Genomic DNA, 16,137 nt, shown 5'->3' on the forward strand with positions numbered 1-16,137 from the left:
GGAGATACCAGCAACTTTGGGGTGCAGGGAGCTCATCAGTGTTACTAACAGCTTCCCAGGAGGGTGTTGGAGAGAGAAAAGAGGCACCTGGAAACCTGTTCAGTTGGTCTGATGTCACCAAAAGAAAAAACAGTGTATGGTGCACCCACCTCTTTGGCTTTGGATCAAACCCTATAGGAGCCTTCTCTTGGCCTTCCATGGACTTTGATCCAGCCACAGAGAGTGGCATACTCTTCCTGAGGTGTTGGTGAGAATCTCATTTCTTGGATCATTTAGGTCCAAGCAGAGCCCTGGAGAACACAGCGTAGGGAACAGTCCTTCTTCCCCACCAACAGGATGGATGGGATGAACTGATAGGTGTATCCAGTTTCAAGTGTTTATGAGCCAGGGAGGTCAGTTTAAAAAGCACCCTGGGGCAGGTTATCTTGCCCCTGGCCTTGCCTACCAGACAAGTTACAGCATGAATCACACTGGCATGCACATGCCCCTGGCATAGGAAAGAGCCAAGGGTTTCATGGTGTCACTGGAAACTTCCGCTCGAGACTGGAGCGGGGTGGAAACCTCTCTCGCAATCAGAGAAAGTGACAAATGAGGGGAAAAAAGAGGTTGTGCCAATTTGGTTAAACAGCAGAACATTTGGAGCGGTTAGCTTCAGCATTTTCCATTTCCCGGGCTGTCAGGTGGCCGTGTCATCCGTTGCAGATCAGAACTGGCTTTCCCCTTAGCAGATGCTAAATTTTTCTCCACACCAGTGTGCTGTTTTCACCAGTATGTATCAGCTGGGGTGAGAGAGAGAAACAGTTCTGCACAACCTGGGGGATTTTATGGGGACAGTGGCACAAGTCCAGGCCTTGGATAGGCACTAAATAGAACAATTGTTTGTGGCCTTGGGAAAATTGGGTGTTTTCAGCAGAGTCTGTAAACTTGAAATTGGTTGCGCTCAGCTTCTCTTTCCATGGCTCAGAGCACATCCGTGTTGGTTTCCCTTGCTGACTGCATAGGGCTCAATCCTGAGCAAGCTTTGCTGTCGCTGATGGGGTGGAGGCAAAGGTGGCTCTCGGCCCAGTCTGCTCCAGGGCTGAGATGGGTCCCTGATAAACAGGACTTCCACTAGGGACTATTATGCTGGTGATCCCAAGCCAGCAGACAGCCATGCCCTCTCCTGCCCTTGGCCCACCCCAGAATGCCCCTAATGCTTTACACCACTCCCTGTGACAGAAGAACCGCCAGCTGCCCCTATAGAAAAGCATCAAATTCCTTTTGTGCTGCTTCGCCTAGGAGAATGATCTAATCCCTGACCCCTTCAGCCTTGGAACGTTTGGAGATCAAATAAGAATTCAGAGGCAAACTTGGCAGCATGGGCCCATCTGTACTGATGACACTCAGCCAGCCGGGTGTGCTCCTCTGCTCCTCCTCACTCGAATGCACTCACCTAATAGGGCCATGAGCCCTGCATTGGGATCTGCCTGAAAACTAGTTTCCATAACTTCTCCTCTGTAAGCTTGTGCCTAAGAATGGGAAGGCTGGTCCGAACAAAACCTAGCACTAATGCAGGGTGAGAGGTGTCGGCAGTTAACTCATGCTAATTTCTCTCCATCGCAGGTGTATAGTTAGTATGCCAGTGGCACTGAGACCAATCACAGAATCCTGCTTGGTGCAGTCCGTGTCTGTGTGTCCAGGCATGTGTGGGTTTGTGTGTGTGTGCAGGTATACCTGTGTTTCTGACAAAATGAACGCATGTGTCTGCAGGTGTTCCTGTGGATACACAGGTATATAGAGTATGTGTTTGTGCCTGAGTCATTGTACAGTTCTGTGCAAAGGGGGGATGTTTGCACTGACCTGTTTGATAAGATTGGGTCGGGGGTTCCTCTCTTGTGAGAATTTTTGAGATTTTGAACATTTTTCCCCTCCCAGATCAGAACAAAAAGTCAAGAGCTTGAACATTTTTCTGAACTGATAAACTGAAAAATATTCTGGTTTGGGATTTCAAAACATTTAGATTTGGACCTTTTTTCATTTTTGAAACTTTTTTTAGTATAAATGAAGTTAAATTTTGAAACAAAAAAAGCGGTTTTGAACTGAAAAACTGAAATGTTTTGTTTAGCCAATGGAGAAGTGACCCATTTCAACAATGTCAAAACTCTTTTTCAACTTTTTATTGGTCGCGCAATCCATGGAGACTGGCCATTCCCACAAAACCATTGGTTTTGGTTTCAACAAATGAGCCAAAACCATTTTGTTGAAAAATTCCTAGATACGCGTGTTCAGGCCTGTGTACGTCTGTGCAGGCATGCGTGTAGGGTGGGATACATATGTATGTTTCTTCATGCTGTTAGGGATCTGAGGATTTATGCATGGAGACGCAAGTTTGTTTGATATCTGTATGCTCTGAGACATTTGAGCACACACTGTATGTTGGTGCTTATGTGTGGCTGTGTGCATATGATGGCATCATTGTCTGCACACAGAATAATAGAATCTCAGGGTTGGAAGGGACCTCAGGAAGTCATCTAGTCCAACCCCCTGCTCAAAGCAGGACCAATCCCCAGCTAAATCATCCTAGCCAGGGCTTTGTCAAGCTTGACCTTAACCTCAAAGAAAGGAGATTCCACCACTTCCCAAGGTAATGCATTCCAGTGCTTCACCACCCTCCTAGGGAAAAAGTTTTTCCTAATATCCAACCTAAATCTCCCCCACTGCAACTTGAGACCATTACTCCTTGTTCTGTCATCTGCTACCACTGAGAACAGTCTAGATCCATCTTCTTTGGAACCCCCCTTCAGGTAGTTGAAAGCAGCTATCAAATCCCCCCTCATTCTTCTCTTCTGCAGACTAAATAATCCCAGTTCCCGCTACCTCTCCTCATAAATCATGTGTTCCAGTCTCCTAATCATTTTTTGTTGCCCTCCGCTGGATGCTTTCCAATTTTTCCACATCCTTCTTGTAGTGTGGGGCCCAAAACTGGACACACTACTCCAAATGAGGCCTCACCAATGCCGAATAGAGGGGAATGATCACATCCCTCGATCTGCTGGCAATGCCCTTACTTATACAGCCCAAAATGCCGTTTGCCTTCTTGGCAACAAGGGCACACTGACTGATATCCAGCTTCTCATCCACTGTAACACTTAGGTCCTTTTCTGCAGAACTGCTGCCTAGCCATTCAGTCCCTAGTCTGTAGCAATGCATAGGATTCTTCTGTCTTAAATGCAGGACTCTGCACTTGTGCTTGTTGAACCTCATCAGATTTCTTTTGGCCCAATCCTCTAATTTGCCTAGGGCCCTCTGTATCCTATCCCCACCCCCCAGCGTATCTATCACTCCTCCCAGTTTAGTGTCATCTGCAAACTTGCTGAGGGTGCAGTCCAGGCCATCTGCCAGATCATTAATGAAGATATTGAACAAAACTGGCCCCAGGACCGACCCTTGGGGCATTCTGCTTGATATCAGTTGCCAGCTAGACATGGAGCCATTGATCACTACCTGTTGAGCCCGACAATCTAGCCAGCTTTCTATCCACCTTATAGTCCATTCATCCAGCTCATACTTCTTTAACTTGCTGGCAAGAATACTGTGGGAGACCGTGTCAAAAGCTTTGCTAAAGTCAAGGAATAACATGTCCACTGCTTTCCCCTCATCCATAGAGCCACTTATTTCGTCATAGAAGGCAATTGGATTAATCAGGCATGACTTGCCCTTGGTGAATCCATGCTGACTCTTCCTGATCACTTTCCTCTCCTCTAAGTGCTTCAGAATTGATTCCTGGAGGACCTGCTCCATGACTTTTTCCAGGGACTGAGGTGAGGCTGACTGGCCTGTAGTTCCCCAGATCCTCCTCCTTCCCTTTTTTAAAGATGAGCACTACATTAGCCTCTTTCCAGTCATCCGGGACTTCCCCCGATCGCCATGAGTTTTCAAAGATAATGGCCAATGGCTCTGCAGTCACATCCACCAACTCCTTTAGCACTCTCGGATGCAGCACATCTGGCCCCATGGACTTGTGCTCGTCCAGCTTTTCTAAATAGTCCTGAACCACTTCTTTCTCCACAGAGGGCTGGTCACCTCCTCCCCATGCTGTGCTGCCCAGTGCAGTAGTCAGGGAGCTGACCACCTTCATGAAGACAAAGGCAAAAAAAGCATTGAGTACATTAGCTTTTTCCACATCCTCTCTCACTAGGTTGCCTCCCTCATTCAGTAAGGGGCCCATACTTTCCTTGACTTTCTTCTTGTTACTAACATACCTGAAGAAACCCTTGTTACTCTTAACATCTCTTGCCAGCTGCAACTCCAGGTGTGATTTGGCCTTCCTGATGTCATTCCTGCATGCCTGAGCAATATTTTTATAGTCTTCCCTGGTCATTTGTCCAATCTTCCACCTCTTGTAAGCTTCTTTTTGTGTTCAAAATCAGCAAGGATTTCACTGTTAAGCCAAGCTGGTCGCCTGCCATATTTACTATTCTTTCTCCACATCGGGATGGTTTGTTCCTGTAACCTCAATAAGGATTCTTTAAAATATAGCCACTCTCCTGGACTCCTTTCCCCCTCATGTTGTTCTCCCAGGGGATCCTGCCCATCAGTTCCCTGAGGGAGTCAAAGTCTGCTGTTCTGAAGTCCAGGGTCCGTATTCTGCTGCTCTCCTTTCTTCCTTGTGTCAGGATCCTGAACTTGACCATCTCATGGTCACTGCCTCTCAGGTTCCCATCCACTTTTTTGCTTCCCCTACTAATTCTTCCTGGTTTGTAAGCAGCAGGTCAAGAAGAGCTCTGCCCCTAGCTGGTTCCTCCAGCACTTGCATCAGGAAATTGTCCCCTACACTTTCCAAAAGCATCCTGGATTGTCTGTGCACAGCTGTATTGCTCTCCCAGCAGATATCAGGGAGATTGAAGTCTCCCATGAGAACCAGGGCCTGTGATCTAGTAACTTCCGTTAGTTGCCAGAAGAAAGCCTCATCCACCTCATTCCCTGGTCCGGTGGTCTATAGCAGACTCCCACCACAACATCACCCTTGTTGCTCACGCTTCTAAACTTAACTCAGACTCTCAGGTTTTTCTGCGGTTTCATACCAGAGCTCTGAGCAGTCATACTGCTCCCTTACATACAATGCAACTCCCCAACCTTTTCTGCTCTGCCTGTCCTTCCTGAACAGTTTATATCCATTCATGACAGTACTCCAGTCATGTGAGTTATCCTACCAAGTCTCTGTTCCAATCACATCATAATTCCTTGACTGTGCCAGGACTTCCAGTTCTCCCTGCTTGTTTCCCAGGCTTCTTGCATTTGTATACAGGCTGTGATGCAGCAGGGAGTGGGGAGTATTGAGCTGGGAATGGGAGACTTCCCTTGAGGGAAGATACCTGAGCCAGCAGGGGGTGGGGGCGAGGTGACACCTTCTGCCCAGGAAACTGGACAAAGGCTGGAGGAGGAGCTCTGGGGAGGCTGGGTGAGATGGCTGGAGCGGGTATCAGTTTGGAGCAGCCTGGGGAAAAGGCAGGAGCCCCAAGGCTGGGGTTTAATCTCCCTGCCCACCAGAAGGACCTGACTGAGGGGTCTGGTTTGTGCCTACAAGCTTTGGTTTGGACTGTGTTCCTGTCATCTCTAATAAACCTTCTGTTTTACTGGCTGGCTGAGAGTCACGGTGAATCACAGGAAGTGGGGGGTGGGGGGTGCAGGACCCTGTCTCCCCCAAACTTTGTGACGTAGGCACTTAAGATAACCCGCTGATCGTCCCGCTTTCTCAGTATGAGGCAGGAGTCCTCCCCTCTTGCGCTCTCCTGCTCGTGCTTCTCCCGGTATCTCCCTTCCCCACTTACCTCAGGGCTTTGGTCTCCTTCACACATGTACGTATGTATCTGTGTTTATATGTGCATACATGGGGGGGCGTTCACCTCAATGTGTGTGCATGTATGTACAGACTATCATATATCTCTGCTACTGAAATGAACTGCCCTGCTCCTTATAGGGATCTATATTCTCCCCTTGTCTAGGCCCCCCAGATGTGGATCAGCCCTGTGAGCCCAGCCTGCAGGCCTGGAGCCCAGAGCTCCACCTGTACCACATGAACATGACTGTTCCTTGCCCCCAGCCGCATGGTTGTATCCTGGAGCTGCGTTTCCTGCACCCCGTGTACCCGGAGTCTCTTGTACTGTGGACCACCTACCTCTCCACAGACTCGCCCAAGGCCTTGTCTGACATTGAAATCCTGACGGAGCATGGGGAGTCCATTCACCTGGGCCCCCTGGACACTTTCTGCGACACCCCCCTCACTGTTAGGCTCAACGTCAACAGGAAGGTGTCTGGGGTAAAGGTCTACACCTTTGATGAGCGGATGGAGATAGATGCGGCTCTCTTAACCTCCATGCCCCAGAGCCCCCTCTGCTCCAGCTGCAAGCCTGTGAGGTACAGGATCCTGCGGGACCCCCCGTTTGCTAGCGGCTCCCCCATAACGGGGTTGCACATGCACCGAAAGTTCACCGACACGTGAGTAGCAAGATCGGTCCACCAAAGGCCCCGGGGGAGGGGGAGGGATGCTGTTCTAGTTCTCCTGGCTTTTCTGGCTTCTGCATTTGGATTCATTGATGGTTTTTAGGACTCAACCGCTTTGTGGTGAGCAGTGCCATGAACGCCCAGCCACAGAGTTTGCCCAGAACACCCCATTCGTTATGACAGTTCCGTGACACTAGCATGATACTCACCAGGAAGCTGTTTCCCACTAGAGAGAACTCTTTAACTTTGACACATTTCCCCATCTGTGGGACCAGGGTAATGACTGTTCAAGTCACGTAGGGTAGGGGATAATTTCATGCGATGGTCCACCTAGAGGGAAACATGGCAGGCTCCTCCGATTACTTGCTACAGATCCTCTTTCTAGAGCCTCGGCTCGTGGCAATTGTAGAATTGGGGAGAAACCTACCTGTGCTTATGGCTTTGTATGTGCATGTGCCACAGTGCAATACATTCTCGTGGCTTGGATATATTGGCACCCTGAATGTTTTATTGATATAGAGACGGGCCATAACCAAAACCTCAGATCCAAATACCCCCAGACTTTGGGGACATGGGAAACTGGAATCTAGATTGGAATTTGCCAAATTATCCCTGTCTGCCTGCCTGGCTAAATTTACATGCTAGTTTTAAACACCCTAAACTTTGAGGGGGCTCAAAGCCCAGATCTGAACTGTGTGGCTTCTTTCCATCTATCCATCCATACCCAGGCCAAGCCATGCAAATTTCATTGAGATTCTGAGGACCATCTCTCCCACTCCTTGCCTCTCTTGTTCCCCTCCACCCCTAACACACACCAGCTTTCCCTTCTTCCCCCTTGTAAAACCCAGGATCCTGTATCTAGAGCATCATCAGGGCCGGGCCAGGGGCAGAGCGGGGTTGAGCACCCCCCAGTAGGAGCAGAAGTGGGCGCCTATGGTTCTGTCACAGTCTGCCTTGTATCCCTACATGTCTTGTGGCTGTGCAGCTTTGGCCCAGAGCTCTGACCCCAGCAGCCTGCCAACAGGACATAACCCTCATCCTGGCTTTGCCCAACCTGGTTACTACTGGTTTGCAGCCTGGCCTTAGTACCCTTCTAGCCCCAGATTCATCCCAAAATCTTCCTACTGTAAGAACCAGCCCCTGTCACTGGACCCTCCCAGAGAAAGTGTTAGGTTTGCAGTCTCTCCAGAGACACCAATCTGTTAGCTTTCTAGAAGCACACAAGTTTAGAAAAGTTTCATCCTACTGGGGAAAATAGAAAGGAACATAAACTCTGGCAAGCCAAGTATAAAAGGCCGAAAAAGAATTTGAAGAGCAACTAGCAAAAGACACACAAACTAACTGAATTTTTTTAATGTACATCAGAAGCAGAAAGCCTCCCAAACAATCAGTGCGGCCACTGGACGATCAAGGTGGTCAAGGAGCACTCAAGGAAAACAAGGCTGTTGTGGAGAAGCAAAATGATTTTTTTGCATCAGTCTTTAATGCAGAGGCCATGAAGGAGTTTTCCACACCTGAGCCATTCTTTTTAGGTGAAAAATCTGAGGAACTGTCCCAGATTGAGGTGTCAATAGAGGTGGTTTTGGAACAATCTGATCAATTTAAACAGTAATAAGTCACCAGAACTAGAAGGTATTCACCCAAGAGTTCTAAAGGAACTTGGATATGAAACTGCAGAACTACTAACTGTGGTATGTAACTTATTGTTTAAATCAGCCTCTGTACCAGATGACTGGAGGATAACTAATGTAACGCTTATTTTTAAAAAAGGCTCCAGAGGTGAACCTGGCAATTCCAGGCCAGCTAGCTTAACTTCAGTTGCAGGCAAATTGGTTGAAACTTGACACTATAGCAACCTTTGGTCTGTGGACCCCTGGGGGGCTGCAGACTAAGTCTAAGATTTCCAAAGAGGTCCGCATCTCCATTTGAAATTTTTTAGGGGCCCATAAATGAAAAAGGGTGAAAACCACTGACCTAGAAGAACATGGTATGTTGGGGAAGAGTCAACACGGCTTTTGTAGAGGGTAATCATAATCATGCCTCACCTTTGGATTTTCTTTGTCTTACAAGTCAGGAAGGCCTCTTGGGGATTCAGTCCTCTGTCTCTCTGGGGTGCAGGATCTATCTTCATTTCCTGTCTCTTGAGCTCAGGAACCCCTCCCACCCCCAGGTTTAGCTCAATAGTTTTGAATACTGCTAATATGTAAATTGAGGCACACTGACATGCCTTTGCCTAGGCCACACCTTTTTATCACCTTTGCCTAGGCTCGGCTGTCTGATCTTCAACATGTTCTGGTAACATCATACAGAGGGAATTCATAACTTCACATGTAACGTTAACACATGAATTTCACAATGATAGTCATAACCTGCACGTTATTAGTTTTCACGTGGTACCTTACACAACACCTTTTGGATAAATAGCATGACAACAAAGGTTTGGGTGCAGTGAGTTGGTTGGGTCTGAAGATAGACAGTGCACCCTGTGCCAGTGGGCATTAACGGCTCCTAGGGTCACACTTAGGTTTGGGATTGTTCCTATAGAGCTCTTAGCCTGCTTAGTACAAATACACCATTTAAAAATTCTTTTAACATTTTATTAAAGATCCAGAGAGGAAGGAAAAACAGTGAAAGTATTTGAAATGTGAAGTATCAAGTACGGCTTTTATTTTATCAACAGATTTTTTTTCCCTTTTCCTTTAGTTGGAGAGTTTTTTAGAAGGGAAAAACTCCCTTGTTTGACAGTCTCTTAGTTGGTATCAGATAGTTATCACTGCCCTTTGGGGGAAAAGAGAAGTAGGTAGTTGAAAATGACTGGAGCTGTTGTTAAAATCCAATCCTGTTGCATCCCAAGTGGTGTTGGAGATTCAGCTGGAACCAGTAGAGGCATTGATGTTTTCTGGAGCCCTCTCTCTGGCCTGGCCTGGTCTGGTCAGGACATCTCTCAGGATTAGGATGACAAAGACCCAGAGTCCCAGGAGATGGTGCATGTGGCAGCCATGACTATGAAGCTTGTTTCAGTAGCCTCCATCTTTTTAATTTTCTTTCCCCCAGTCTTTCTTTTAAGGACCCACAAAGGGAATGGTGGGTGGAATAGCCCATGTCCCCAGTATTTTGCCCATAATTAGGCCTAATATCTGACACTTCAGTTTTTATTTATTAATTTCCAGTTCCATATTTTCTGTTTTTACCAAGCATGATTTCAACATGGTCCTTGAATTATATCATTGTGGCCTTTTTTTGTTTGGACTAATTTGGTTCTCTTGCACCTGTTTACAACACTTGTTACTGAAAGCAACTTGACCTATTTTTCATTAACATTTGTTATTATAGGTCATTGTATTACTTAATAAACTTTGATATACTCTTTACAACTGAGCTACAATTAGGGTAAATTCATCAGCCAATTATTGCAACACTTCCTACCTATCAGGGTAGCATCCACAGGACCGTTATCTTTCCATTCTGCTTAGATACAACACATGCTTTTTATAACCTCTAGCATCCCCTTTGCCTCTTATGAATCCACTGGAAATGGCCACATACAGACCTATGTTTCCCACATGGTATTTGTTCTCTCCGAGTTTGTTTCATTCCTCTGTGTTTTTGCAGGGATGTCACACCAGGCCAATTGTACCGGTACCAGGTGCAGGCCATGGCTGGGGCAGCTGTGGGAGAACCCTCTCCACCTTTGATCCATACCCAGGGCACTCCCTATTGTGGAGACGGAAAAGTGACCATGTAAGTACTGAATTCTACATGTTTGGGAGATGTTTTTTAAAGCCGTTCGGTCTACTAGAGTAGATTCAAAGGTAAACAGAAGACCTGATCCTTCACTCCATGACACCGGATTTATGCTAGCATAACTCCTCTCAAGTCAGTGGTGCCAAACCATTACTAAAGAATGAAGGTTCAAACCCAAAGTGTTTTGCAAAATCTAATGCTTCTTAGAAGGTAAAGATGCACCTTGCGAGGTGCGGAGTTTGGATCTGGATTCTGATCTGAACTTCCCCAAAGTCATGGGGTGCTTGGTCCAATGCTTAGGCCAGAACCAATCTCTATAAAGTGTCACAGATTTTTAAACCCCAAAAGGAGCATTCTGATCATCTAGTCTGGCCTCCTGCATAGATCAGGCCAGAGAACTTCACCCAATGATTCTGCATTGTGCCCAGTAACTTGTGGCTCTCTGCTAGAGCATATATTTTAGAATGACATCCAATCTCGATTTAAAGACCCCAAATGATGAGGAAACTTACAGCATCCCCTGGTTAAGTTCGTCTAATTGTTAACTATCCTCTCTGGTAAAAATTTGTATCATGTTTCCAGTCTGAATTTTTCTGACTTCAACTTGGTGATAAGTGCATGAGACCCAACAGGGGAAACTGTCTAAAAGGGCCAGATCCTCAGCTGGTGTAATTCAGCATAGCTTCGTTGACTTCATTGCTGATTTACTACAGTTAAGGGTCTGGCATCTGGGCCTCTGGAGAGTGAATCACCACTTTAGTTCCACTGTCCAGGCTGAGTGAAGTTGAAAAAACTGAACAAGCAACGTAAATGGGAGGCAAGTAGTGCAGATTTGTGATAGGCTTTTAACAAGACTGATCTAAAGGGCAGCTGGGAACACAGCTTAGGAAGTCTTGTTTAGTAAACAATTTTAAACCTTCGGGTAATAACAGTGAGTCAAAGTCAAGAGAGTGGAGAGGCAAGATTGATTTTTCTCATTGTGCATCTTTGTGTATGAAGAGTGTCTGAAGCAAAATTGCTTGAATATTTGAAGTTTTGAGTGTGAAGGTGTGTGTGTGCATGTGGGTGGGTGGGTGGGTGCGTGCACACATGAGAATAAACCTGAATTCACCTAAGCATATAATTTTCCCTATTTTTGCTATCAGATCAGCTTTTTGCAGCACACTGACAGATGCTGCTTGTGAAAATTGCTTGTGGTTTTCTCATGAAATGTAGCATGTGGCTATTGCTTTCCCCCCCTCACTCACTAAACTCATCCCTATCCCTTACCCCACCTTGACTTGTCCAACTCCCAGTGGAAAAACTGACTATTCTTCACATCTGACATCACTGGCAGCTCTTCTCCTCTCACACAGGCTTGGTAGTTGCACTTGCTTCCACGCTGAGTTCCCCAAGGAAGATGATGGTGGGGTGGGGCCTCTTTTCTCCCACTCTGGCTTTCTCAACTCCTTCCTCACCTGACGAGTTAGACTCTTCTCTCCCTCCATGTAGCTGGCATCCCATGATTCCTCCCGTGAAATCTGTCTTGAGGGTTGTCCTTAAACATGGGATCCTGACCCTTATGGAGCTGAAAAGCTTGAAGGGCAGCTAGTCAAGAGGGCGTTAACATTTCTTGCCGATGGTCTCTTAGGAGCTTGGAAGAGGAGTGCGATGATGGAGACCTGTTAGATGGAGATGGCTGCTCTGGGAAGTGTAAAAAGGAAAAAGGCTTCAACTGTGTTGGTAAGTCATGTGCTGAGTCAGCCCATTCCTTCTCTCCTTGGCCACCCCCTTTTTGGGCCACGATGACCACCCGGGGGAAGGGTATAGTTTTTTCTCCTGCTGTAACATCCCTGTGGTGGGCTGTCCTGTCTGCCAGGACCCTCTTCAGGGATCTGCCCCCAGCAGAAGCATTGTAGACACTAAACTTCTAGCCTTTGACCTCTCTGCAGGAGAGCCAAGCCTCTGTTATGTTCACGAGGGGGATGGAGTGTGTGAGCCCTTCGAGAGGAGAAGTAGCATCCAGGACTGTGGCCTCTACACTCCCAAAGGGTACATGGATCAGTGGGCAGCACAGGCCTACACCTCCCACCAGGACAAGAAGTCATGTCCTGTTTCCATGGTGACCGGAGAGCCTGTTGTGAAGGTGAGGCTAGGCATTTCCTTGTACAGGGGCAATCCCAAACCTGATGTGATCTCCAGTGTCCTTGCCTTTCCTGTCCCTCCCTATGGAGCACCTATTCCCAAAGGCCTATGTGACTCAGTCCTCCCAGCAGAGCAGCTTTCACGCATCAGGCAGCTTAAAATCAGCCATATAAACTTGAAAAGAAAATCCTGGCATTGCCATGACATGCTGAGCTTAGCTGTCGGTCGCACTGCATGTGGCCTTTCCAAAAGACAACACCTCACCAAGGGAAAGGCTGTTTAAGAAACCCCCAGCACTGTTAACCCTTAACATTCACTGCCACAAGGTTGCATTGTGGCCAGAAGCTTTACAAAGGATTCAGAAGGGCTGAAGTTAGAAGTGCACAGTCCTTACTTGGGATGGGCCAGAGCCGTTGGGCTGGTCCTCTGTGCGGGGGTGAATTTCACCCTGATATGAATAGGCAGCACGTCATTGTTACACCAGATATGATGAGAAATTATGGCCCTGATCCAGCAAGCATTTAAGTACATGCATAACTTTAAGCTCACGAGTTATCCCATTGCAGTCATAAAAATTAACATGGGCCTAAATGCGCTTAGGATCAGGGTGTGAAAGGATGTAAACCCTCATGCTTCAGAACATATGCCCACCACTTAGTGTCGGAAGCCCCTTGAAGTTAGTGGGCATCTTTCCACTGACTTCAATGGGCTATGGATCAGTGCTGAACAGCCTGGGAGAAATGTTTCCTGTGGGCGTGTTTGTGCATACTTCTCATTGCATCTTCATCCGAAACATTTGGTGCTGGTCTTTGTCTGAAATGGGATGCTCTCCTAGATGGACCTGGTGTCGTCTGGAAGTTCCTATAGCTCTGTGCGCCATCCTCTTAAATAATATATCATTTTAGTTTGTAAAGTAAGCTCTTAGAGACATGGTCCCTCTCTGCATATGCCATTGCTCTGGATAGAGGCTGTGTGGCCCAGTGGATGGTGCACTGGACTGGGACTCAGGAGACTTGGGTTCTATTCCTGCTTTATCTGCTGGGGGACCTTGGGCAAGTCACTTCACAGCTTTGTGCCTCAGTTTCCTCATCTCTAAAATAATAAAATTAATGACACTGACCTCCTTTGTAAAGCACTGCCTTGTGATCAACTGGTGAGAAATGCAATAGAGCTAGGTGTTATTATTACATCTGTCTGTACAGTGCTTTGTACCTTTTTGGTGCAATAATTGTCATCAACCCAATAAGGAATTGAGATAAATTAGCAACATCATATCAATATTTCATACAAAGAGCCTAAGAAAGGGGAACAGGGAGCGTGGAGAAAAGTGCAAATATTGTAGCCATTTGTGTGTGCTCTTCTCTGACCAGTCTTGGTACAGTGGACAATCTTGAGACCCCTTGTTCCAGAGGAATCAAGATTTCAAGGGCCAGGTTCTCATCTGGTGTAAATCTGTGTGGATCCACAGGACTATACTGATTTATGCCAGTTGAGGATCTGACCCTGTATATTGATTATTCGGAACGTTTTTTCTTCTAGACTATTGAGCACAAGTCTCAGCTGATGTAAATTGGGATCCCTGTGCTGAAATCAGTGGATTTGTGCTCATTTACACTGAGCTAGCTCATAGTCTTTCCCTCAATCCCACAGGTACCCTGAAATATTCTTTATTCAAGCAGGTGACTTCTGTCACCTCTTCCCTTCTGCTCTGGTTAATGCTGTGGTGCCTCTTTCCTGGTGGGCATGTAGGAGGCTGGTAGTTCTCTCCCTCTCTTCCCCTTCATGCCCGCTGCTGCTGGGGCTGAAAATCTCTCCTTTCCAGGTGTGCACATCCCACCTTAAAGATATGCCAGAGCATCATTCCCTTGCTACTTGGTTCCCTTGCACCACCAGCCACGATGATGCTCAGGTTGCCGATGGGGAGAAAACGCCCTTGGATGATAGAGTTTGGCTCAAAGTAAGTGGCATTGGGCACCTGGGCTTAACAGGAAGGCTACTTTGTAGGGTGGGGAGGGCTTTCCTATCCTTGTCCCACACTTTCAGGGATAAAGCCAATTCTTTCCCTTCCCCCTGTCCTGGAGTAATGAAGAGCTCTCCCTCAGCTGGGTCACAAACTGATCAGCTACAGCCAGGCATTCTACAGATGAGTCATAGCAACTGAAAGCCAATGACAGGCACGTGTATCACTCATTTTATCCACATTAGTGTATGGATCACCATGGCGGGGGAGACCGAACCCTACGCAGTGTTCTGTAAATGAAAAAGCCATTGCCAGGCAAATGCAGGAACTCCTCGCTTAACATTGTAGTTGTTCCTGAAAAATGCTACTTTTAAGCGAATCCAATTTCCCCATAAGAATTAATGTAAATAGGGGGGTTGGGTTCCAGGGACACTCTTTTCACCAGACAAGACTATATATATTTTTACACACACACACTGTAGGTTTTAAACAATTTAATACTGTACACAGCAATGATGATTGTGAAGCTTGATTGAGGTGAAGTCAGAGGATGGGATATTTCCCAGCGAATGCCTTACTGCTAAATGACAGGTTTCAGAGTAGCAGTCGTGTTAGTCTGTATACACAAAAAGAAAGAGTACTGGTGGCACCTTAGACTAACCAATTTATTTGAGCATCAGCTTTCGTGAGCTACATCCAGTGAAGTGAGCTGTAGCTCACGAAAGCTTAGGCTCAAATAAATTGGTTAGTCTCTAAGGTGTCACAAGTCCTCCTTTTCTTTTTACTGCTAAATGATGAACTAGCACTCAACTGAGCCCTTAAGGGTTAACAAGTTGTTAATTTAGCCTCGCATTCAACAAGGCAGCATGAATGGAGAGAGGGGAGACAGCATGGCAGAGAGACAGACACACACACTCTGTGTGTGTGTGTGTGTGTGTGTGTGTGTGTGTGTGTGAGAGAGAGAGAGAGATGTGCACATTGCCCCTTTAAGTACACTGACCGCACTTGAATTGCCTTTTTAAGTAGATCAGCAAGTTGAGACCGCAGCTGCTGCCAGCAAGCTCCCTCCCTCCTGAGTCCTGTCGTGCTTCTTTCCTCCCCCCCCCAACTCTATGAAGATAAGGTTCAGGGGGAGGGGGACACCCTGATACTAGCACCCCTCTTCTCTTGCCCCCCGCACAGCAAGCAGGAGGCTCCCAGAAGCAGCTCCAAGGCAGGGGGCAGGAGCAGCACATGGCAGTGGGGGGAAGGACAGCTGAACTGCCCAGCAATTGATAGCCTGCTGGGTAGCTCCTGCACAGGGAACTTAAGGGAGCAGGGAGCTGATGGGAGGGGGGGGGGCTGCTGGTCCACTCTGGTTCCAAGCCCCCACGACTAGCTCCAAAGGGCTGCTCTTCCTGCAAGTGGTAGACAAAGCAGGCGGCTGCCAAGCAATGTTATAAGGGAACATTGCGCAACTTTAAACAAGCATGTTCTCTAATTGATCAGCAACGAAACAACCTTAACAGGGACAACTTTAGGTGAGGAGTTACTGTACCAAGAGGCGTTATTTGAGATTTTACTGTTTGCCTTCAAGGGCACCTTCAATATCACCCTTGCTGCTACTGTTCTGCTTTAGCTCAGTTTTCACTCACTTTGCACTGGCGTAAATGACTGCACAAGGGGCAGTGTGATCCCAAGGCCTTAGGGCCAGCCTCTTCTGGGAGGTGAGAAGGCTGGCCTGGAATTCCTGACCATGCCTACAGACATGTTTTAGAGGGTGGGAGTCAGGGCCTTTCTGACCTGGCATCTGAGACTGTCCCACAATTGCATTGGCCTCAACTCCA

The 16,137-nt window shown here is 47.1% G+C and overlaps 1 protein-coding gene across 1 annotated transcript in view; it reads left to right on the forward strand.

The window, feature by feature from the left end:
• Positions 1–16,137, forward strand: part of PAPPA2 (pappalysin 2) — a 170,973-nt gene that overhangs the window by 70,838 nt on the left and 83,998 nt on the right. The window contains exons 7-11 of the mRNA XM_073358102.1: positions 5,985–6,477; positions 10,096–10,224; positions 11,858–11,949; positions 12,159–12,352; positions 14,174–14,308. Coding sequence (XP_073214203.1) covers positions 5,985–6,477; positions 10,096–10,224; positions 11,858–11,949; positions 12,159–12,352; positions 14,174–14,308 — 1,043 coding nt within the window. The remainder of the gene's footprint in view (positions 1–5,984; positions 6,478–10,095; positions 10,225–11,857; positions 11,950–12,158; positions 12,353–14,173; positions 14,309–16,137) is intronic.

The sequence above is a fragment of the Lepidochelys kempii genome, chromosome 8 (genome assembly GCF_965140265.1).
Source record: "Lepidochelys kempii isolate rLepKem1 chromosome 8, rLepKem1.hap2, whole genome shotgun sequence".
In the NCBI taxonomy this organism is placed as follows: domain Eukaryota; kingdom Metazoa; phylum Chordata; order Testudines; family Cheloniidae; genus Lepidochelys; species Lepidochelys kempii.